Here is a 25,666-nt window from a genome sequence, read left to right on the forward strand (position 1 = left end):
AATAGATCTATTTCTAGCTCAATATTTGGGGTAGATCGAGTTAGTTTACAAGGTCAAACTGTGTGAGAACCACTGAAGTAATCCCTCACCATCACGCCCTCCTTACAGCCTCGCACTTCAGCTCAGTGTCACGTGTTCGCGACCCAAGTGCTGGGCTATCATTTTGTCAGATGTCGTGGATATCAAATAAACCATGAAACACGATGCGTCCTTTCCTCCATCAAAGACCCACCCCCCACAATAATAATAGCAGCCCATTATCTGTTGGCATAAACGGGCTTGTGTTTTAAACTCCCGACAATTACTTCATTGATGATGGTACAGTAACAGACAATCCATTCTTAATGATTATTTTATCAGGCGAATTTCTTTTTTATTCAAATGACAGATTAAGAAGCATCACTAAGAAATAAAGACTCGCTCCAAGATAGACACGGACCCAACCATTGCCTAATGTCTCTGACATTATTCATGGGCTTTTAATCAGGTAAGTGCTTTGTTGTATTGCAATTAAACACTGAACTAAACTCTGTATCATCACTCATGCACGAAAAGAGAACTCTTCAATGTCACCCATTCGATAGCCTCTACTTCAAGAACGGAACTATTTCTCTGATTCTAGATCTACCTGTACACTTCATGCGCTAGAACAGTGCCCCTAGTCTGCGGTACGGGTAGATCTATAGGACAATGTACACTGGTTGGACCAAGTTTTAAAGAGAGTTGATCTAAAGATAATCTAAAGAGTGACAAAAGCAGAAAGAAAAGTTTTTAGGGATACGTAAGAAAAGAGATATTTATGACGTAAAGAGTGAACGATTCTTAGAATTTGGTAAGTCTTTAAGTGGTATCTATCCTTCAAGAAAAATACAGAAAGCCCTTCTGCTAACAAGGTCTAGATCTCTCTCTCTCTCTCTGTGGCATTTTCAGCTTGATCCCAGATTGGGTGTTGGAGAAATAAGGTGTACAAACTTTTTACCAGACAGAGTTGATATAAGCTTTAAAAAAAAAACAGGCCTCTGCACCCTTTTGCGTCTAACATTTTTTACCACATTTAGTCATTTTATGATTTCATAACACTAAATACCCCCTCCCCCTTACGGCAAGAGGTGTAGATGAAATAACTCAATTATACGGCTCACAAAGTTTGAAGAGATCACCTGGGACACGAGAAACAGATCCAATCAAACAATGCCAAGAAACCAGAAAGGAGAGGAATGATCTTCCCCCAAGTCCCAAAAGGCTCTGAATGAATTCATCACCTTGAAAGAACTCGGTAAACCTCAATCTATCATCAACACTTTGGAAAGTTTTAGATCAAGTCTTAGTCTCGTATTTCGTACCACGGAGTCCTCCCAATATTAATTAGTGTTAAGGACATGAACTAAATGTCAGCGAAGATACTGAACGCAACATACACTCATTATTTTGTTCAGCATGTCACCAAAACAACACGTGAACCCTAGTTCATCTCAACAAAGCTTTCAACGAAACGTCTGTAGCCCACAGCAAGGGTTTTTGTCCGAAGCAGACCCATTGTCCCTATGTACAAAGGGGTCACCAAAGGGGACAGGAACTTAAAACTAGATTTTGTGTTACCGTTCTGGCAACTGGGCTGTGACTATAGAGTTTGGGAACAACCATACAGTTTATTACTTATATACAATAAACAATGTTTAAAAGACTTGGTGTTTATATTTTTATGCGATTAACTAGGCAAGTTCCTTCAACAAAGAAAAAAAAAGCGTCAGGAAAATGAACATGAACGAATGAAATCGAAAAAAAAAAAAAGGGGGGGGTGAGGTGGGGTTTAAATAACTTATGGACAGGTTTAGAAATGAAGCCTGCATAAGACTATTCAAGAAATGGCTAAATTTCTTTCATTAACGTGACACAATGATCTCAAGTAGAGGTCCAGCACTTCAATATTGAGTGATGAACGAGTGTAATAGTCAAAGTCTAGGACAAAGAAAGGCTTGAGAATACTTCCTACAAACGTAGGTACATACCAGTAGTAACATACATTTTAAATATAAGAGGCAACATCAAGCAGCACATCTTTATGTGCAACACATGCAACAACACAGCAACATTAGACTTCTGTCAACTGGTTAGCAGTAGGTCACCCATAACAAAACTATGATATGGCAAAAGTAAATATCGAGAGGACCATAGTCTTTTAAACTGGAAAAACTGCTGTAAACATGTCTAAGTTATGTACTGAATTTTTAAACATTAAAAAAAAAAAAGGCTGTACCTTGCTTATGATGTGTATAGACCTTTGTCAAATAATCAACCTAATGTTATTAACAGGTTGAGACCTGATCCAAATGTCACATTGGACATAATCTACAAGAAGAGTAAGTAGTCACATCATTATTAGCACTCTACAATAGGGACATTGGACTAAGAGGAATGATAGATAGAATAGAGAGAGTTGAAACACTTGATCCCTACATAAAGTACAACACTAAATAATTCTAAGTGGCAAGCAACACAATGACAATGGAACATAATCACAACAATGGAACATAATCACACCAAGTCAGTGAACTAGTTTTATACATTTTATTTTTTATTTTGGAACTACATAAACATACGGACAGACAAACCAACTATCACAAAACCACACAATTAGAGAGAATGTGAGATGACATGGTTATTTACAAACATTAGCAATCATAAACAACATTGATGAAATTATCTCCCCTTTCACACATAACATGTCACCTGGTCAACCATCAACATTCAAAAAGTTACAAAAATAAAAATATTTTGCACTATCCAGTCATTCTAAAGCAGAAATCCTCTAGAACACCTTTGGAATTATGATTAAAAAAAAAAGGCAGTGACAGTTCTATCAAACTTCTCATAGGTACATATCTTTGAAGAAAAAAAAACAACATGCAATCTCATTAAAAAAAAAACTATTTACACAATGTCCTCTCTCACATCTGCAGCAATTATCTCCCCTCGCTCAAACAACACTTATTGATTTTAGATTCCAGTCTGAGGTCTGGGCTTTAAATAGAAGCAACAAGAATTATGAAACAAGCAAGCATTTCCTCCTTGACAAAAAATGTTTAATTGTTTATCTTTTAGATGTCATGATTAAACAATTCTGTGTCAACTTGATAAAATACAAGTCTTGAGGATTAGAAGAACAAGTAAATAAAAAAGGTAGCTGCATTACAAATAAACTTTGCTCTGTGATGACACATTTAGAATCAATGTCTCTTTAGTCCAAAGACTAGTAGACAGCCTTTAAATAAAGGAAGTGGTACAAATACCACTTGGTGAACAAAATCTGTTGTGTACTTTCTAAGCTGAAACCAGTGGCACATACAATCCCTGTTTTAAAGCTTAATCAAAAATGTGTAATACATGTTGGATGTTCCATTAGAACTGAAGATTATTACATCCTAATCAAAATATCCCACAGGATGGCAGTGGGCAGGGTTTAAACCTTATTGAGATGAAAGTCCAGTGTATACCACATGATCAGATGCCATCCTTTTTTGTTAAAATAAAAAATCTACGACAGCTTGTTTTAAAAAGAGCTAATTGCCCCCCCCCCCCCCCCCCCAACTAGGGAAAGAAATTGAATCAAAATAAAAAGTTGCCTGTATTTAAAGTTAATACCTAAATATTTATTTTTTTTTATTTATTTATTTAAGGCTACTCTGAAAGCAAGATTTATGAAATCTTTCTGAAACATTTTCTGATTGTCCAAGTAGGCATGCTAATGCTAGTCACCCTAAAACTAGCAGTAGAATGCAAAACTTTACCCTGGCTTTATCAGCAGCCAACAAAGACTAAGCCATTTTGCAATCTGTAACCAACTGGTTTCCTATCTGACTAGTGTTGGGATAACAACACTTCATGTCTTATCATTTTCAATGGAGGGCACTTGAACGTTATGAACTAGTCTTGCTTCAATAACTAAATCTTCAACGTAGGAAAAGTAATAAAGTGAACTCTTCCGAGATTGTAGTTCAATAGAACAAACAAAGTTCAACATTTAACACAAAGATTAGCTTTTGCTAATAATTATTTATAGATAATAAAAAAAAAAAGACAAAAGTAATAATTGCCTACTTCTCTTCTTAATAAAATTAAAATTAGGAAGTTTAAAAAATGTGTTAACCAATAAACAAATGACATATGCACTTGTTTATGCAGACTACTTCTATTAGAGGAAGTTTACACTGGATTCTAATCAATGGTAACTACACAAGGGAATTTCAAGGGGGTGGGAAGGAGGAGCTGGGGGTTCCTACATCACCTTGATCTAAATGAAGGGCAATATATAATTCTTTCAAAGGTTCTGTAGGCTACTTACTACTTCAGACAAGTCAAAATGGAAACATTGGACCAGACATTACATTACTTCATGAAGAGAACTCCTCCCCCCCCCCTTTTCTCAGTTCCAATCTCTCTTTAATGATACTAACTAGCATCTCTTCCACTCCATAAACTGGGATGACCACAAATCTATACTTTTATTAAAGTCAATTTTGTTATGTTAAAAACTTTTTGAGAGAATATAACTGTTTTAGTTGTACTACTGGTCGGTAAAAGTGCCTGTCTAGGTTAGGAAAACCCAAATTAAGAGTAGGATAAAGGGAAGAGTAATTTAGTAAACTTAGCTAATTGCCACTTAAACAGGTCAAGAACATAGGACAACAGTCATCACATTGAATAAGTAATTTCACAGAAACAAAAATTAATTATATTTAAATGGAAAAATAAAAGAGTATTTAGGTCAACGGACCTGCCAGATATGGTACAAAATTTGTATTCTTGCACATGAGCTTAACTTTGTTCCCCTAGAGATCAAAGCACACAGAACACAGACAAAGCAAAGCAATATTTTATAGCTACAGTTACAAAAGTCCCCAAATATTTGATTCATTCGTACAGTCAGAAACACTGATATAATTTTCTTTACATATGTATATATTTTATAAAGGATTTTTGTGTTAAAGCTGTGAGTCCCAGACAAACAACAGGTTGTCACAGAATAGGAGCGGCCATCGTAGTCTATTATGTCTACTATATGCAACAATGGGTAGTATTTACATAGAAACACACACACACACAAACATGTCAATCTAAATCACTCTGTACTCACTTTGTTTCTGAATAACTTGAAGAGAACACATTAATTAACATTCAATAATGAAGTAGAATCAAAGGACAAAAAAAAAAAAAAAAAACTTAGAACAAGGCATAATACCAAGAATTAGCCATAGGAAATTCTTCCTCCTTCTGTTCCAGCAAAAAGAAAAGGCAAATGTTTACCTCATTATGTACTTTTGCCTCAGAGTGGTAATCCAATAATAGGTTCTTAAAAGGAGCACCCGTTGTGATACTTCAATGTACTCACACACACAGTTTCAGTGAGCTGAATATGTAAATCCTTTTTTTTCCCCCTCCGCAAGGGGAGCGTCACAACAAAATGGAAATCAAAATGGTCGTGCCATCGCTTAACAAGCAATAGACATTCATATTCTTTCATTTTGATGAAATGAATCACACATCTTTTTTTTAAAATAAAAGTGTGAACAAATAAATCCATCCAATTAAATGAAAGCTTTCTGCACTGTCTACTCCATAAAGAATCATTGAAACCTATCAACACACACTGAAAATAATCCTGAGACCAGCAATATTTCTATTGGAGGCAATACATAGAGGAAGAGACACATATGAATACACTGAAATATAATCCAAACAAACACAGAAAGTTGCTTGATCTTGGCTTTGAAGCTTTGGATTATTTGATGAACTCTCCATAATGAAGAGGAAAATAAAAACAACAACAATATTTAGCACAAAGATATTTCTTGAACAATTGTTGTCACCATAGATTCTGGTGCATATTGAAGGGATGGGCAGCCATTGTTAGGAAATGTGTAGATATGCTGTTTTCAAGCATGATATGAATCTGTTGACATAACAAAACACTTCATGGTATCCTCAGCTAGTTTGTATTTAAAAGATGACTTCATAAACTGTGGCTTTCTTGTCCCCTGATCCGGTAACAATATATTTATCATCAGCAGAAATATCACAACTCAACACTGATGAAGGTTCTTTGGACTGTAAAAAAAAAAAAAAAAAAAAAATTATTTTCATGGTAAATAAAGTATAAAATGTATTATAAAGAAATGATAAGAGCACAAACTTACCTGGAAAATACTAGCACCATATGGAGTACGCCAGGCATTGAGCAAATTATCTTTACCAGTACTAATGAACCATTCACCACAATAGGCAAATTTAAGAGACAGTACACAGCTTTCATGAAGGTGGAGCTGGTATTTATCAGGCTTAGAATGGTGCAACACTTCAACATTGCTGCTTTCCATGCTAATTATAGAAAAAAAAAAGTTACAGCAAATTAATACCATTTTTTTTATACACAGGTAATTAGATCAAAATAAAAATGTAGAAATTAAATTAGAACAGTTTTAAAAATTCATAACCTTCATGACTTACCCAACTGCTAACCATTCTCCTTTTGGACAATACCCTAATGAAAATATTTGAGAGGAGAAATCATGCTGCTGTAACTGTCTTCCCTGAAAGCAAAAGTAAAATGCAATAAGCACAAGAATAAACAACTATAACATTTAGTACACGGTTGAAAAAAGAAAAAGTGGAAAAGCTCACCTCTCTAAGATCCCATGATCGCACAGTATTATCCAAACCACCAGTCCACAGTTTGGTGCCATCTGGAGATATATCTATACAGCTTGCACCATCTGTGTGTCCTTGGAATTGCCTTCAAAGAAACGAAATTTAAAGCCAAATAGAAACAAATGACAAGAAAAAAAAAAATAAATAAATAAAGTGGTCAAAAAGCACAAGTAGTCAAAATATTTAGCTAGAAGCCCACATACCTGACTAGTGTTTGGTTGTGTAAGTCCCAGACTGCAATATGGCCATCACTACAACAACTAAAACATACTTTGGCATCTGGACTGATAGCCAGAGCATAACATGCTGGGGCACTGGAAGTTAACTCAGCTTTTATTCTTGGTGTAGGCTGGGAAGAAGAGATGGAACACAAAGGTAAACACACAAGTCTCAAGTGTTTCTCTGAAACAGCTTCAGAAATTACATTCTATCAACTTACTGATGCAAGATCCCATATTGATAATGTACTAGCCTCTCCACCAACAATTAAAGTGCGTCCATCTTGAAGAAGTTTGATTGATCTAATATAATTGTCACGTTGCTAAACCCAACAAATAAAAAAAAAGGTTAGGACAAGATGCAAGATAAATGTTTTAAGTTTGAGAAGAAAAAAAAAAAGTACTAGCTTTAAACTATTTCTTACCAGACAATCCAACTGTGAAATAGGAGGGCTCTTATTTCCTGGCTGACTGATGTCCCAAACTTTCACACAGCCCTGGAAAATGTAGTTTAAGTATGCAGTTAAGTATGGACATACAAAAAATAATCAAGAAATTAAATGCTGTCCTAAATATCAAGACAATGTATTACCTTTCCACCAGTATAGACATGCCGTGTGGGATTACTAACAGTGACAGCACACACCACCTCACCATGGTTGAGTGTGTTTATTTGTCGAGCATGACGAGGGATACCTGGTCCTATGAGAGCATCAGGTGGGAATGGAACTGGCTGCATCTGACCATCACCACTCACATGGAATGAATATGCTCTATACAGAATACAACAGAATAGTATAAAATAAGAGGTCTCGGCAAAACTATTGGCAGGAATGATGTGTACTCAGCATTACATATAGTTATAAATACACTTACGGTTTTCCTCCAGAAACACTGTTCAGATTGGGTCGCATAGCACCATGTGATCCATGAGCTTCAAATCCAACCTACAGAATGGAAAATAAATTGATGTCACTGTGTGTGCTAAGAAACCATTCTATGTAGACAGTTACAGGTCCAGGACATTGTAGTCATGACAATGTAATCAAATTACAAAAGTATAAATACCATTGGTGGTCTTGGAAAACTGTTAAGTGCACTGGCTGCCAAACCATTTGTTAAAGGACCAGCTGATGTATAAGGAATGGGGCTCAATTCTGAAGCACTCATGTTTGCACCACTACGTTGCATGAAAGGATAGCCTGATGAAACAATGTGTACAAAAACTATATCAGTCAAAATAGTCATTCCAGTCACTAAGTATTTCGTAAAAACATTTTGTTTAAGGTAACTAAATTTTTGAAAACATTTATGTAGGTAGAATGTTACATCACACACTAAATTTTTGAAAACATTTATGTAGGTAGAATGTTACATCCTTAAGAAATTATATACAGTTACACCTAAATTAATTGTTTAATGATATTTACATAATACAACATCATTATAACTTTTCCACAGCAGCCTTAATACAAGTGAAACATGAAGGAATGTGTGCCCATGTGATATAAACCACTTGCATTACTTAAAAGGGGACTTGAGTTTTAATCCTGATGTGAACCAGATTTGTTCTCATTGAGATTTGAGTTGATTTTCTCTAACTTGTATATAAAATAACTCTCACCATGTTTCACACCTGCTGATGGTCCTGGTGTGGTGCTGCCTGAGCTTGTTGGTGTGGCTGGTTTTGATACAGGTGTTCCTGCCTTTTCACTCTGCTCATATAAATAACATTTTGACACTCATCAAATCATGGAAAAATTAGTCACATTTTTATGAAGATATCTAATATCTAAGAGCCTAGTGTATTTTCAATCTAAGATATTTTTAAAGCCATATTAACAGGGCAATGATATGTGAAAAAAAAATCTGTTAAAATTTTTTTTATTAAGTAGTAACCTCTTTGGGTTTAGAGGAGGTAGAACTTGCATGAGAAGAGGCATCACTGTCTCTGTCACGCTCCTCCTTTTTGATGCCATCTTTAAGTGCATGTTTTTCTCTTGGTGACATGTCACCGTTATTATGTGGAGATATATTGTCCTGAAATAACCAAACTCTTTAATTAACATCTGTCTGACTAGACTAGTTTAAATTAACGTTTATCTGATATTAACATGTCTGACTAGGCTAGTTTAAATTAACATTTATCTGATATTAACATCTGTCTGACTAGACTAGTTTAAATTAACATTTATCTGATATCAACATCTGTCTGACTAGACTAGTTTAAATTAACGTTTAAATTAAGATCTATCTGACTAGACTAGTTTAAATTAACATTTAACTGATATTAACATCTGTCTGACTAGACTAGTTTAAATTAACGTTTATCTGATATTAACATCTGTCTGACTAGACAAGTTTAAATTAACGTTTATCTGATGAGCTTAAGGTACAAAATGTTATAAATAGAAATATACAGATGCTATATGTATTACCAACAATCTATCCATTTACTAAATAAAAAGAAATGTTCATTCAATTTAATTAACATTACAAATTTGTTAAGCACTGTCTTTAATATGTGATATTTAAAGATTTATTTAACTCTTAGAGCTCACCAAGACCATAACATAATAAATCAGTGACTATCATGGTCACTTGACTTAACTGGTTTGCAACTGAATATGTAAGGGTTTATGCATTATGTCTACATTTTTGTGCATGTCAGTGAAGGAAAAATAAAAAGGAAACTTACATCAACCACTAAATCTTGATCACTTTTTTCCCCATCACTGTCCTGGAAATTCAATAAATAAAACTTCATCAACTTCATGTGACAGTAATTAGCTGACATATGCATGTGAAGTATTCCTTGTCAACACATAGTGTAGGACCAAGTCAAAGTAGGCAGTGGCACTTCAAGAGGGCATTTGGTTGTAGTCAGCAATACCACTCACATACATGTGTAAACACAACTAAATGTTGCTTGCCTTTCTATGTGTTGACACATTTTTCACAATTTTATCAACTGAACAAAAACAGGTGTTTTTTGTAAAAGTGTAAAGTGTGGTGGCCAGGTGGTAAAGCATTAGGCTTCTGAACCTAGGGTTTGAATCCCAACAAAGGCTAGATATAGAAATATAAGGATTCTTAAGGATGTCCCCAAGTCCACCCAACTCAAAATGGTTACCCGACATACATTGGGGAAGTAAAGGCAGTTGGTCAATGTGTTGGCCCTTGTTAAATGTCGGCCAAAAAACAACATAGATCTGCCACCATAGAATACATGGCCTGAAAGGGGTACATTTTACTTACTTTACTTTTGTATAAGCAAAATGTTTTTTAAAAAATCTAGAGGCTATTATAACACATAGATTTGAACTTACTGCTGCCTTCTCCTCTGCTCTTCTTTTCTTTGACTGTTCACTCACTTCAGGTGTCCTACTCCTCTGTCTGAACTTTTCTCTCTCTATTGGAGAAGCTGAGCGTCTCTATGATATATAAAATAATGAGTTCAAGAACGGTGTACAAAAGTGATCAAGAATCTTAGAAATAAAACTAGGCCTTTAAACTGAATGCCTCAAGACAACAAGATAAACAAATGAACTGTTTGTTGTTTTTTTTTTTAAATAATTTGTAAATCCATTAAAGTTCTTCATAAAAAAATATATAATTTAAATTGTACTACTTACATGTTTATCATCATTTACTGCAAAAGAAGAAAAAAAAATGGTTTTAATTATTTTGACTCATACATATTAATAATAAGTTATATATATTACACACAAACATTTTAAACATCTATGAAGACAAAATAAAATTTAATAAAAAAAAATGATGATTTATTAAATGCTAAAAACCTATTAAAAAATATGTGGACACAAATGGTAGAAAGGACCCAGATTTGTAGTCTTTTTTTTAATCAACTGAACTGCCCCCCCCCCCCCCCCCCAATAACCCAATATGATCCCAATTTGAATCTCCTGTCATAAATGAGTTATAAACAACTCTTAATATATATATGTATGCTTCCCCTGTATATTTTACTTGAATTTATGTTTATCTATGGGCGAGATAACTCCATATGAATTTTCTTTGAATTGGTGAAATGGACTATTATTATAAACAGTCCATTTCAACATTTTGAATTTGGTTATCTGCATGATCTGGACAGACTCTATTCCCAATAAATCTGGAAAATCAATGTTCTTCTCTGTGTGTGTGTGTGTTTATATATACATATACACACACACAAATATTAAATGCATCTTAGGCTGAGTTCTATCATTTAAAAACAAAAGGATGTTTTCTCAACATCATCCACATTGCCATACAACACTGAAGCTTAATAAACAAGACTCTAAAAGAATGTATTAGTTTTTTTTTTTAAACTTACCCTTATCTTCTTTCAGAACATTCAGACCATGTGGCATTGGGAATGGTGTTGGTGTAAAATTTAAGAAACCTGATCCACTGGAGACTGGAGGGATGGGGGGCTGAAGACCAGCTGGGTGTGGTGTCAGTGGTATAGGTGGGGCATGTGCATGAGGCAAGTGTTGAGCTTGCATCTGTTGCTGAAACATGAGACAATATCAGTAACTGAACAATGAAGAGAGTTGAAATAGAACTAAGAGCAATGAAAAAGATACTGTATCTATAGAAAAGCTATACAGCACATTTTTTTTTAACCCCATAATTGTATAAGTACTTTTATATGAACTAATTATACAGCTTAGAAATATCCAGGTTCTCTTAGATGTTCTATTCACACTTTGGGGAATGAATTGGTCTTGGTCTACCCCTGTTTCTCACTTTATAATTTAGTACTAGTATTTACACAAACACAGACATAGATGTGAGTCATTAGAGAATACCAAGCTTTTAAAAGGGTATGTTTGATTTTAAGGGGGTTGAGGGTAAGGTAACATACATACATATTGTTTAGCTTTTTTAGCACACTAATGCTTTATTTACTGACAAATTTGAATCATGTGTTCTTTTCATACTTAAATTTTCATTTGAAATTCAAAAAGTCTCACTTTCGGCTTGAGTTGACAAAAATGATAACTTTAGAAATTTATTACAAATTATTTTTTAAAATGTTGCTTAATACACAAAAGAAGGGAAAAGAAAAGAAAAAGAAGCATAGATTAAAAATAAGCAGAAGTAATTAAATTGAAGATTAAATTATCAACTCAAATTCTGTGGGTTTTTTTCTAAAAAGTATATGTCTTTTTTTTTTTGGAAGGAAAAGGGAAAAAGGGGGGGGGGGGGGGGGGAATCAAGTGTGTGTGTGTGTTGTGTAAGCTGAAGTAATTCTATTAAAAAGTTAGCCAGGTAAAGTCAAAGATCTCTCCTCCCATTTGCCTGCCCAAGTAATGCCATGTGAAAACAATGTAGTATGTGGCATGATGCCAGAGATCATAGAGAACAATTAATGCCAGGATATACCCTAGTCTAATCGCTTCATGATTTATTAGTGTCTCGACTTGTACCCCAACCTGTCTTGTACCCAACCTGTCGTAAATGTATTCTATTTGTTAGGGAAAACCAGTTTGTTCATTGGAACACTATGGGACAAAGGACGAAAATGCAGACAAGTTTGTATGAGCATGTTTCTGTGTGTCATGGAAAGTTTCACTGTATTAAGCATCCAAATAAAATGTGGTGGATGTTAACAGAATTCTCTTCTCAGCGATGTATATTCTCATTCTACTGGAAGATATTTTAATCATAATAATTGATGTGAACAAAGCAGGAGGGGGAGAGAATGCACCACTCTTTCCCCAGCAATGATATAACAAGTTGATATTATAGCCCCTGAAAGGGGATGGGGTTCTATTCCTCTCCCCTTTTTAACTTCTTTCCTACACTGTGAAGGTATAAAACAGACGGCTATTGCAAGCAGGTAAAGAGGGGGGAGGGGTGAGAGCAAAGGCAAGAGAAAGGGAATATCTGGGAGCACAGAACAGCAGGGGAGAGGGTAAGGTGTGGGGTGAGAAAAGTTTGTTCTAAGGTTACGTTAAGTTCAACAACAAGGAAAGTGGAGAAAAACGCGCGCGCGCACACACACACTGTACTAAAGGGAAGAAAAAAATATGGCGTCAGATCAATGGAGCTATGGGACTAGTGCTCAAATGCTAGAAAATAAACTGTATCTCAAAATTGTTTTATTTTTATTCAGGAACATTTCAAATAACTTAGAGGCTAATGCCAGGCATGGAAGAGAAGATAGTCGGAGGAAGGACACAACAATTCTTAAATTCACATTACTGGTCAAACGTTAGCTGTAGAAAAATTTTGTGATGTTTTTATGTACAGATTTGTGTAATCAATAAAAAAAAAAACAACATGTCTTAAAACTACAGTAGTAGTGCCCCCTCCCCACCAAAAAAACACCTCTAGATCTAGGTATATTTATGTCTAATCCTGGCTACAACCAATGTGTAGTGCGAAAAGGAAAAGATCGAGAACAAGTACAATCAGTACAGGAGGTGGGACTGGCTGAGATTTCAAGAGTTGTCTATACATGCTAAGATTTCTCTCCACCAGAGGGCATTCTAAGCACAAGTTGAGAGCAACGAGGGGGCGGGGGTACCCCTGACCTTTTTTCCCTGGCTTTTGTTGTTATAAAATGGGAAAGAAAGAAGGCCGGGTTTTCTGCGTTCATTTGCTACACCGCCAGTACAGAGGACCCCCCCCCCCCACCCAGTCTCTCAGAAGCTCATGTTGAAGTGTATTTTATCTATCAGCATTGAGATTGTTAATGTCTGAATTATAGACAATACAAGCAGGTATGTATCCTTGTCCTGCCCCTGTAGAAACACGTATCCGAGATGAATCATACATTAAACACACGTATGTCTGTTAAACACATGCATTTATGGCATTGTACTTTTGCTTTAATACCCATTCTATGTATTTTTTGTTATTGCAGATATTTTCTGTGGACTTTGTTACCGAAACAAACGTGTATGTGAATTAATGGCGATATATATACATATACACATAAGTTTTAAAAAGTATAAGGGCTTTTGTTGTTGCCATGTGATTTTGTTTTTAAAGATCAACCACACTTAAAACCTCACAGAAAATTTATAATGGACTATCTTATCTTATATCTTATATAATACAGACATTACTTCAAGTCCTACTAGTCATGCATGTTAGCCAATGACTTAAATTCTGCCAAGTCATTGGTTTTCCTAGCTTTCTCAGGCAACCCATTCCATGCTCTAATAGCACTAGTGACTAGGGAAGAAGGAGCATTTGTACAAATTTGTCCTAGCATATGGAACAAGGATTGTGCTTTTATCTTTGTGTCTTTTTGAGTATTTTTTAAATTTAGATTGTTTTTGTATTTGAAGATTATGGTTCAGTGTTTTATGTATAATTGCTGATTCATTTTTGAGTCTTCTATCCTGAAGGCTTTCTAAATTTAGTGATTTTACTAAAGGTGTTACTCTAGTCAAATGAATATTTGTTATGAATCTCACTGTTGAGGGGTCCCAAACGGAGGATGCATTATTGGCCTAACCAAGGTTTATTAACATTTTAGTTATATGTTCTTATTTGGTTTATAGAAATTTCTTTTAAGTTTCATCAATATGAGGATTCCATGACAGTTTTTCATTTATTATAACACCTAGGTATTTTGTGTTTTTAGTCTGTGTTAATGGTTTACCATGAATACAATAAGTGGAATTTAATTGTTTTAGTTTTTTTGTTACTCTTAATAACCAACATTTTTCTGGGTGGAAAAACATGCTCCAATTTGATTCCCATTTCAGTAATTCAACTAATTCTCTTTGTAAAATTTCTGCATCTTGTGTTGTTTTTATTGTTTTATATATAATTCAATCGTCTGAAAATAATCTGACTTTTGTTCCTGAACTAATGCAATTTGGTAAATCATTTATGTAAATTAAAAATAGCAGTGGTCCTAAGAAAGTTCCTTGAGGTAAATTTGAGTTTATTGTTAGAGCCATTTATTATTACAGCTTGTTGTCTCCCTAACAGAAAATCCTGTACAGTAGTGATTCTCTCCCAGGGTTACTGTATTCAATCTGCTCAAAGGGATGGCCTGTTTCTTGTTTGATCATCTACAGCATGTAACTAATGTTCACTTTTATTTTGAAACAATAGAGACACTTTTCTTTGGGGGTAATAATAATATTATTTACTGTAGCAGTTTTCTTAGAAGCTTTGTGCTTCAAATACCAACACACACAAATGTAAGTGAAAAGTGCATTAATTCACAATTACAAGTGTCTGGTGATATTACTCTCACTCCAGATCAGACTATAGGTGATGATAGACAAACACTATATTAATTACTCAGAAACTGACAATGCCATGTTTGTCCAGAGCAGAGGTCTATTAACTGTTATCTCTATGGTTAGAAGGGGAATGGTGGGGAGGGTCAACTATCAATAGTAAACATACCCCAATGATTGCATTTAACTCTTGCATGGTGACTTGCTTAGCTCTTTCTACAGCTGCAGCTACTTGCTGTTGATGCTATGTTCAAAAAAAAAAAAAAAAAAAATTCTTTTTAACCAAAGAAAATGTGCATTAATCAATTCATCAATAAATTAACAACAACAGTCAAAAAAATAAAAGCTGTGGAAAGGAGTGAGGTATCTAGGTTATCACAGTTATGTGTGACAGTGGCTGCTTAACCATTGAACTGCATATTTAAAAAATTGTATCAATTGGTACATTTAATATCCTAATGGTAGGAAAGTTCAATTGTATACACGTGAGAACATTTACTGATCAACTATTTTTTGTTTATTTTTTTTTTAATGGCCTCCTATGGCAAAGCAACTATGGATCATCTCATGGAAATGAGATGAATGCCTGGCCATTAACTGTGGTCGGAATGGATGTGGCCCACATATTAGTTCCCACTTCTCCATGCAGCTGATGTATCTAAAGGAACGTCAAGTGTCCATACAGTTTGGGGTCAGGGGCATCACATGCTCTGCCAGGGTGTAGTACTGAGTAGTGCAAACTGCCTATGGGTCACTGGCTCCTGATTTTTCCTTAGGGTTGACTACCGAAGCCTTTCCCATGATTGTATAGGCAGCAGAGACTTGAATTCAGAGTTTTCCTTCTCCTAGGTGAGTATCCAGCCATGGCCAACTTGCCCCTCCTGCCCGAAGCTACCCACCTTCTCCTGTTAGTGACCACTTCTTACAGACACTAAAAACACAGGATACTGTGTCACAGAGAATGTTCATGACACATCAGTAGTTACGACTGGTATTGTACAGACACAAATATGTGCATGGTTCTAGCTAATGTTAATCATAAATAAATATAATACTACATTTTTATGTGTCCTCCAAAGGTGTTGTCTGATACTTTTTAGATCTTAAGAACTAAAATCCCTATTGACTACTTTTTAAAAGCAAAATGGAAAATACTTTTAAAAATAAAGCTTTTATGTGTACAATTAGTTTGGATCAGTCATGTAATTAAATAAGTAATAGATCTAAACTAACAAAACTAAATCTGTTTGATTGGAAATATTTGTTTACCAATTGTTTTTGTTTAGCACATTTCATTCTCAATATGGTATGATCCTATCACTTGTCTGGACCAGTTGGAAAAGGGGGTGGGGGAGAATGGGGTACCTGGGTGATCACTTAAATGTTGTTTTTTTTTTAAACTACATGAATTCGAACTTGTGGGCCTTTCAAGCCAACACAGTAACCACTCTGCTAGCGAAGAGTCTTTGAACATAGAAGACTATAGTTACCTATTGTTTCTATTTCAAGTTTGTGTTCACTAAGCCTCAGAGGGCAGCCTAATATAAAGATGACTAATTCAGCTAATACCACCACTTCAGTTAAGTACTATTTCTTTCCATTGTTTGAGATACCAAACAAAGTAATTTATTACCAATAGTTAATTAACTGATTGGTTAATTTTTTTTTATTAAATCTTGTGCTGTCAGGTAAAAGAAATAATTGTGCAAAATCTCAGCTTGATCAGAGAATGGGTGTTGGAGAAATAACACGTACAAACTTTTGGCCAGACAGACAAGAGTGAGTTGATAAAAGCTTTGAAAAAAAGTGTTGCATGGTTTTAACTTTATATAATGATAAAGTTTTGTAACTAGCCAAGTGAATGTAATGACAATTTTAAAAATAAGTGATGGTTGGTGCCAGTGGCATCACTAGGCAGGTGCGGGGGGTGAGGTCCACACCGGGTGACACCCACCAAGGGTTGACACCCAAGTGGAAAAAGAATTTTTCTTTGGAAGAAACAGACAACTTAGAAGAAAAAAAGTGATTAGCTAGAATCCCAAACATACTTTGATCTATATATTTTAATTTACTTTTTTTTTTGGTTGGCCTACAAATGTCCAAAATGCTAAGTGTTGAAAATTGGGACGCAAAGGTTGTCTTTCGTTTAAAGACAAAAAGTCGGTTGTATTTGCATTGCAATCCTTTCATATTTTATTATTAATCAAGTAGAAACTGCATTGTTGCCAAAATTTTTTTAAAAAGTATTATAACTAGAACCTTAAGACCTTTTCCCCATTACTACAAGATCGAGCCAATTGTTGTTTTTTTTAATAAGACTTCAACAATGCGATTTTTTAGTCTTCTAACTTCTTATGACAGAACTGATAAATTTCTCTCGGCTGATGTACAATCGTACTATTATGTATGATATGTGAACAGAACAGGCCTGCTACAAGCCCTCTTGCTAAACACGAATATGATCAAATGACAATCAAGCCCATTAAAAACTTGCATGTTATATTGCAGTGTTTCTCAAACTGTGGGGGGTATGACAAATGTGGAGGGGGCAAAGCCTTTTAAATTATATTTCAAGGATAAAATTAAAAAGTTGTATTTTTGTTGAAGTAATTAATCAACGTCTTAATATTAATCTTGTCAAATGTCTTTCTTAGGCCAGAAATTGTCACAACTGTTGAAAATGATCTTAAGACCATCATGCCCACTACAGACATACGTGCGCAATGTGTAAACAAATTCTAAAATATTTTAGATGGTAATAAAAGTTTGAATAAGGTTAGCATAATGTTAAAAAGTTTCCATAATGTGTAAAGGACTTGAAAGTCTTAAGAAAGAAAAACATGTTCAGTTAATGTAAAGTCTATTTATTATTTAATAAACTTATGTCTTAATATATGTAATAACCATAGATAAAATGTCATAATCAATCACAATTAAAACAGAATAGATACTCATTTTACATTTGTGTAACAATATTGGGAAATGTTGTTGAGGAGGGGGGTGACACCCACCCTAGTGACGCCACTGGTTGGTGCAAAAGACTGATATACTTGAATATCACTTTTTGTTTTTAAAATCAAACTATACATGGCATGTATGACACAATCACATTTTTGTTAAGCAGTTTGTGTATTACTCTGAAATTTATATACAACATAATTTCAGGGCAAGGTAATATGTAGGCACAACAAAAAATGTGGAAGCTACCCACGATTTACTATATTTTCTTGTGTATTGAAGTTTATGATTTTTTTTGTAACTTAAAAAAAAATAAATATGCACAACCAAAAAAAAAAAAATTATAAAAGAATATTAAATATAACTCATCTGTGCTGTTATTGTTACAAATGTTTTACTTAAACACTGTTCATATTTTATTTCCATATTTTAATAACAGCCAGAAGGCACTAAGGCGGACAATTTTTTTTTATTAAAAAAAAAATTTGGCCATATGGATCCATGTTTGACATCATTAACAATGTTTAAAAAAAACTAAAATATTTTAAGTAAGAAACATTGTTTCAACAACTGAGTAGGACATTTTCATGAGATACATGCAACAATATCAAATTTTTTTCAAGAAGAAGACATTTCAGTACTTCTTCGCTAATGGGATTCTTCTTGACTCATGTCAACATTGGTGAATTTCAAATATGGAATGTTCGCATCTTCATACATTTGTGAGCAGCCTTCATTTTCAGTAAGGAAACTTAAAGATGTGTCAAAAATTAATTGACGGATAAGTACCCCAGTTCCTTTTTTAGAATAACTATGATGCACTCTTATCAAAACATTCAAGCTTCATCGTTCTATTTTGCTTTAGTTTAATTTCGATATAATTAAATCTAGTTCTGTGTGATTTCTTATGTATATGTATATGCTGTTTACATCCAAACCCTCTAAACATTGAGTCATGGCAATTCTACAAAGTATACTATCCTATGTATTACTAATAAATCTTAAACAACAAAATAAAAAACTGTCGAGCTTACCTCTTGTGAAAGAAATGGAATAACTTGGGCACAAATAGCATTCAGTCGCTTGGCAATCTCAGTCTGCACAACAAACAAACAAAAAAATTTAGTATGTGTACAGTATCTGCTGTGGAGGGGGATTCTGGGAATGCTTCAAACTGACAGTTATTGGCTGTGTGATAAGAGCAGCCATCTATTTAGTCTACTTGCCATAGAGGGGCATAAAGGTTTGATACATAATTTCAATGTCCACATTTTAAATCCCAAATGTAATATTATCACTTTAAATTGCAGTACAACTTGAAAAAGAGAAAAATATTTTTTTTTTAATGCAAAAAGCAATGGTTGAAAAGAGACTTCAAAATGTAACAATTAGAAGTCTAAAACCTAATCAATTAGTTATGTTTACTTCTGCAACTTGCTATTGTTGTCTAATATTAACCTTAACATGAGTGTATATCTCAAAATGTTCACTGCTGTATTCTGATTACAACAGAAATATTCTAAATGTGCTAAAAAAAAAGGGTTAGGAGTACACACAACTATCATATATTATATATATATATATAAATATATAAATAAATGTATTGATTATCTTTGTCAGTAGTTTAACTTGATTGTACTTATTAAGAACACAAGACAAATACTGTACAAGAAACATACTACACAGAAAACAACTGCTTAATATAAAGAACTGGAGAGTATAAAAGAAAGGGAGAAAAAAAAAGTGAGCTGTGTGGCCATTAAAGCACGACATGTGTTGAGGCAAAGGTCGAGGGGAGAGATCAATAAAGCCGCACGATAAAGGTAGGGGGTGGGTGGGTGAGGCGAGCGATTGTTATCAAGTGAGGGCTTTATTTTGTAGCCTTATGTCTAGTGATGAGAGTTGCACAGTGTCACCGAGCTACTAGCTGCCTATACAAACACTATACCTCTAAATCAACAATACAAACACTATACCTCTAAATCAACAATATTTATTTGGGTAGGAAATTGTAAGCATTGCTTGTATTTTTGTAACAATAGCCGGGCTACCTTCTGCTAACATTTTTTTACACACGTTTACTACGAGAGAAAATGAAGGATTCAAAATGGCAATTTTTTTAGGGGGAAAAGGGGAGGGGGGTGAAGTAAGAAAGCGGATCAACAAAAATTAGGAAATCTCACGCACACACCAAGTTTCAGGGGAAGGGAAGAGCCAAATGTGCAGAGAATAAAAAAAAAATTCACTAAGCATAAAGTAACTACTGAACGGTTGGCCAGTCAAGCATGATTTTTCCACCCACCAGTCATCCCCCCTGCTCCTTTATCCATCATGTTTTAATGGCATATCAGCAAGGAGAGACAAGCATTATTCTTGCATGAATAAGTCCAAACTATCACCGCCTGCCCACCCCCAAACCCTCATAATTCATAAAAGGTGGGGTAGGAAAGTGCTACTGATCACTACTGCAAAGACGCACACAGGGAAGGGAAAAATACTTGGCTAATTTAATGGCCTGCTTAATGAGGGATGAACAAAAAAGTGTTTTCATGTATAAGACTGCAGATATGGGAATGTTTTTTTTTTTTTTTGGGGGGGGGGGGGGGGAGATTTTTTTTTGGGGGGATGAGATAAAGTGAGATAGACATTCAATGAGTTTTGTGGTTACAAGCCAAAAGAATTATCCGAATAATTCATCAATTTTTCAAATACAGATATCAAACGATGTGCATTTGTTTGTTTGATGCAAGTTCGAATAATTGTTTCATCTATAGGTTTTGTGTCTATTTCACACACACACAATGGTATACCAATAATTAAATAACACATCAATACAAAAATAAATAAACTTCCTTTACCTGTTTATGCATTTCAACATTTAATCCATATGACATTTCGTAATACTGAAACATACATAAAAAAAAGAGTTGCAATACACATCTAATTAGGATCTGGACAAAGTAAATGTAAATATTTAATTACAAAAGCAAAACGTGTGCCGTGCATCACTTCCTGTTAATAAATAGGTGGACACTAAACTATGCTCATTAACACATGAGACTAATTGCTAAATGAAAGTTCATTATTAGGTGAAACTATCTAGTGAGGATGAAAACACAACAGCTTGAAATAACCTTTTAAAAAAAAAAAAAAAAGAAAAGTTCTCTGGTAACATTAATGACAATAAACCATGTTCTACGCTTTCCTCTCTAACAAGGTTACAATAACCTTTTCCTTACAGAACTTGAGCTTCCCTTCCTCTCCCCCCCCCCCAACACGCACACACACATCCCTTTCTAGTAACCGCCATTCTAAAACCCATGAAACAACTAATGAGGCTCGCGCATTCCTCTCAGACAGCCCGCCATTAATCAAATCAGGGGGAGAGAAGCCCTCACTCCAATTCCCAACCCCTGACATCGATTTCGTGAATTCATCTCATCTTCTCCTCCATGCTGTTTGAGATCTAACAATCTCGTCGTTGGAAGTCAACGCACCACCATGACACGGGGGCCTTTGTGAAAGAAAGCAAGGCGAATTGGGTTAGGGGAGGGCACACACTCGCTCTGCGTGTGTAGTGTACAAGAATAAAGAGTGAAAGGGGAGGTAATGTAGTACCAAAGATCGACAAATTCTCAAATAGTGATAAAAAGGGTGTTTTAAAAAGTGTTTAAAATGTAATTTTGAAGATTCAATTTTAATTTAAAAATTAAATCCTCTACATTCTAGAAATCCTTAAGATACAAATAGTAAATCTAGATGGTCTATTTACCATAACATAGTGTCTCTGCATCTCCGTCTTTTCTTGTGCTAACTTCTCACATTCCATCTTCAACCTATAATATCATATTGCATGTTAACAAACGTTGGATAGTAATTGGAACTAAACCTAATGCCTTATACTACAATTGTAACTCTTTTCTTACTATTAGCATAATTATATCTATTTATGCACATTTATGGTAGATCTGCAAGAAACAAAAATCTATGAGAAAAAGTTTTTTAATTACTTACGTATGATATTGCGCCTGAAGAAAACTAAATTCTTCTTTAATACGATCACAGGACTCAGCCACTGTAAACTTAAATGGCTGCCCCGGTTGAGGACCCTACAAGAAAAAATATTTGTTTACAAATTGATACAGATACAGTGTCTATTTAGATCTAGAGGCAGTTTAATATGCAAAACTCGTAGATCTATTTTCTTGTTGCTAGATCTAGACTATCCAAGACTAAGGCTAAGGTCCCCTAACCTACTTAAAAAAAAATTATTATAGATCTAGATCTCACGTTTTCTAAAATAAATGTAGACCCTATATTCCTATATCTAAATCTGATCATACAGTCTTATCACTGTCATTCTTATATTCTAAATCTAGATCTTCAATTCATCTAGATTTAGTTATGACATCTCTACTAATCTAGATCTAGTCACTAGTCAGTCTATAGAATAATAGATCTAGTCTATCTAGTGACTACAGATAAGATAACTAGAGATTACTATAGAGGTCTAAACTATGACTAATCAACAAGAATCTAGATCAATTAGATTGATTTAAATCGGATTTTTGTTCATTTATTGCACTTCATTTTTTTTTCTAAAACGTTTACACTGATTTCTTAGATTATAGATAGATCTAGATTATATAATTATAGACTAGTGACTAGGACTACTCTAGCTACTCTAACTAGGATCTACATATTTGGAATAGTTTTGAAAGACTAGAATACAACTGATGACGCAATTATAATAAGAGTTTACTAGAGCACATGTAAATTATATCTAGATCTATATATTTGATATAAATATTATAGATCTAGTTATGTTCTAGATTCTAGATAGATCTAGAGTCTAGTAGAGTAAGTAAATCTAGAATAGATCTAGAGTAGACCTTATATCTTATAAATCTTACATATATATATATATATAGATCTAGATATTAATCTAGAAGTCTAGTTAAGATAGATCTAATTCTAGATTAAGATAGACTATATAGATCTAGAATGTCTAGATCTAGACTCTATAGTCACATTATACAGTTAAGATAGATCTAGTCTATATAATAATAATAATATTATTATTATTATATAGATCTAGATTTTCTAGATTTAGATCTAGACCTAGTCTAGACCTAGATTCTAGATATAGTTCTAGACTCTATGTGTCAATAGAAAAGTCAGTATAGTTAGTAAAATATAGATCTAGTATAGATATCTACTACTACTAGACTCTAGATCTAGATCTATATCTAGAATCTAGTTACTTCTAGATCTAGATCTATATCTAGAATCTAGTTACTTCTAGATCTAGATCTATATCTAGAATCTAGTTACTTCTAGATCTAGTATCTAGTAAATCTAATCTAATTAGGTCTAGATCTAGATCTAGTATAATCTAATATGTCATAATAACTAGATTAGTAGATCTAGATATATATATATAAAGTATAGAGTTAGAGTCTAGAAGTCTAGATCTAGAATAGACTACATTTCTATGAAGAGACCTAGTGTGAAGTGTCACCTAGAGGCTAGATCTAGTATATAGATCTACACTGACAAACACAAAGTGACATAATCAGTATGACTGAGTATGATAATGGATGATAATCTATAAGTATAAGATAGGTCTAAGACTCTAGACTAGATTCTTTATTATTCTAGAGTTTAGAACTAAGTCTAGATCTAGTCTAGACCTGTGGTAGATTCTTATAACTGTAATAAGTTACCATACTAGATCAGATCTAGATCTAGAGCCTATCATGATCATCTATGATGAACTCACCGGATGTCGATTCGGATACATGTTGGCACGTTTGGCTAGATACAAATCAATTTTCAAGCAGCAGTCTGAGCGTTTATAGAAAATCTGATAGATCTAGACTAGTATAAATCCTTAGCGAAAACTACACAATACACGATTCAACACTTGATATCCCATCGTCTCAATGCGTTCAACATAAAATCCAGAATGAGAATAAGAAGAATGAAGAATCCCGCCAAGAAGTTTTCGATATCAGGCTAAAACACCAATTAAAATAAAGAATGAAGGGAATGAGTCACGCACACGTTAAGTCTTATGTACTCCTTTATAATCATAAAATGAAGATTAAAACAGACATATCCTGCATCAAGAAATATATTATAAGAACACACTTTATAGACTTGCGCAATAACTGTGTAGCACCGTACTAGTTAAACGATTAAAAAAAAAAAACAATAGATCTCTATGCGAACAAAATACAATCCGTAAGAACAAGTTGCCTGAACCACACACTAGCGCGGACTACAACACGCCACATAGCGCATTAGCTTCGCACGAACAATGGAAATGGCAAACAGCTCAGTCAAACTAATCTCGATTGCGATTGGCTGAAATCCTCTAAAGTCAGCGAGAACATTTTCCAACGTGGGCTCATTACTATGCGCGATGGTATCCAATGAAAACTATCCACTCAGTGTACAAAGCGTGAAATTTCGCCCCTTGAGACGTCTCATGAATATTGTCCCCGCCTACCCCATTTTGTAAACACTGAATCGATTGCTTTTAGATTGAAAATGATGATATTGTCTTAAGCGGATAGGACTAGTGGTAAAGTAGTTGAAATGCGTCGTACTTGAAGTAATGCTCCACAGGTGTCCTTGTGAGAGAGAAGGGGGGGGGGGGGCTATTATTAAAGCATACATTATTAGACTAATATCTAAGCCTAATCAATAGTGATAACATTTTATTTTAACCATTAGTTTACTATTGACGAAACCAGTAGATCTAAGTAGTTGTTCTTCCTAAGGAACCTTATCGGGTTTTTTTTTAAATGTTAACTTATGTGTTGTTTCTATTTTGCTTGTAATTACACCGAATAATTGCTGCTATTTAACTTCGTAATTAAACTTTTAAAAGTGGTTACCAGTGGTGGGTGCTGGGAAAGGGTTGATATATTTTTAATTGTGATTTTTAAACTTTGATTTATTCATATTTCTTTTTTTTTTTTTTTTTTCAAATTATTATTTCACGTGTTCTTGAATTTGATACCTATATAGATCTAGCGCTAATCATTTTAGTGACGTACTTTGTCTCCGTGTACCATCACTTGCTGTATGTTATACATAGTAGGTCGATAAACCTGTCTTAATTAACCCTTAAAGTGCTGAGCTGTTTTACAATAAGTGCATACAAAATGGAATTACAATTCTAACGTTTGGAGGCTAAACTACCACACGCGCCTTTAAGGGTTAAGAACATATAAGAAAATAGCTAGCCTACTTCATAAGAAATCCATTGGCTTCTGTCTACATCTACGTACGAAAAATTGTGTTTAGGGTCTAGACTTGTATTCCGTTTTAATGTGCCGATCAATGTTTTTAAAAAATCAAGTAAGAATTTGAAAGTGTTGACTAAACGATCAAAGTAGTCGATAAAACGTTACAACACTATTTAAAGAAGAAAAAAAAAATATCCTCTTATTTCTTATTTATATACACTTTATGAAACTAAGAACAAAACTCCTCCAGCACTAGTCTGCGCACAAGAGGTAAATATTAGACAAAATAATGTTTGTACTCCAGTCC

General features: G+C 34.3%; 1 protein-coding gene across 2 annotated transcripts; it reads right to left on the minus strand.

Annotated features, from left to right (window-relative positions):
• Window positions 1-2,554: 2,554 nt before the first annotated feature.
• On the minus strand, window positions 2,555-24,425 carry LOC106079105 (transducin-like enhancer protein 4). Of its 2 annotated transcripts, none has more exons than XM_056021492.1 (22): window positions 23,883-24,425; window positions 22,115-22,209; window positions 21,873-21,936; window positions 20,959-21,003; window positions 19,135-19,197; window positions 15,312-15,386; window positions 11,263-11,434; window positions 10,559-10,575; window positions 10,253-10,357; window positions 9,622-9,663; window positions 8,823-8,963; window positions 8,548-8,638; window positions 7,992-8,125; window positions 7,800-7,870; window positions 7,516-7,696; window positions 7,349-7,420; window positions 7,145-7,246; window positions 6,909-7,054; window positions 6,679-6,790; window positions 6,505-6,587; window positions 6,195-6,375; window positions 2,555-6,105 (listed from the first exon to the last, which is right to left on the minus strand). In XM_056021492.1, the coding sequence occupies exons 1-22, from the start codon at window positions 23,901-23,903 to the stop codon at window positions 5,998-6,000; spliced, it is 2,121 nt and encodes a 706-aa protein (XP_055877467.1). In that variant the 5' UTR covers window positions 23,904-24,425; the 3' UTR covers window positions 2,555-5,997. The 2 variants fall into 2 exon arrangements, with proteins under 2 accessions (XP_055877467.1, XP_055877461.1); XM_056021486.1 differs by having other exon boundaries at window positions 11,263-11,440; window positions 23,883-24,424.
• Window positions 24,426-25,666: the final 1,241 nt, after the last annotated feature.

The sequence above is a fragment of the Biomphalaria glabrata genome, chromosome 1 (genome assembly GCF_947242115.1).
Source record: "Biomphalaria glabrata chromosome 1, xgBioGlab47.1, whole genome shotgun sequence".
NCBI lineage: Eukaryota > Metazoa > Mollusca > Gastropoda > Planorbidae > Biomphalaria > Biomphalaria glabrata.

Excerpts from the sequence above, each read along its gene's own strand:
- LOC106079105 (XM_056021486.1), bottom strand. The coding sequence starts at position 23,903 with ATGTATCCGAATCGACATCCG. Across the intron at positions 8,126-8,547 it reads ATCAGCAGGTGTGAAACATG|GCTATCCTTTCATGCAACGT; the intron begins GTGAGAGTTATT and ends TTGTTTCATCAG. Across the intron at positions 7,055-7,144 it reads CAATATGGGATCTTGCATCA|CCTACACCAAGAATAAAAGC; the intron begins GTAAGTTGATAG and ends TCTTCTTCCCAG.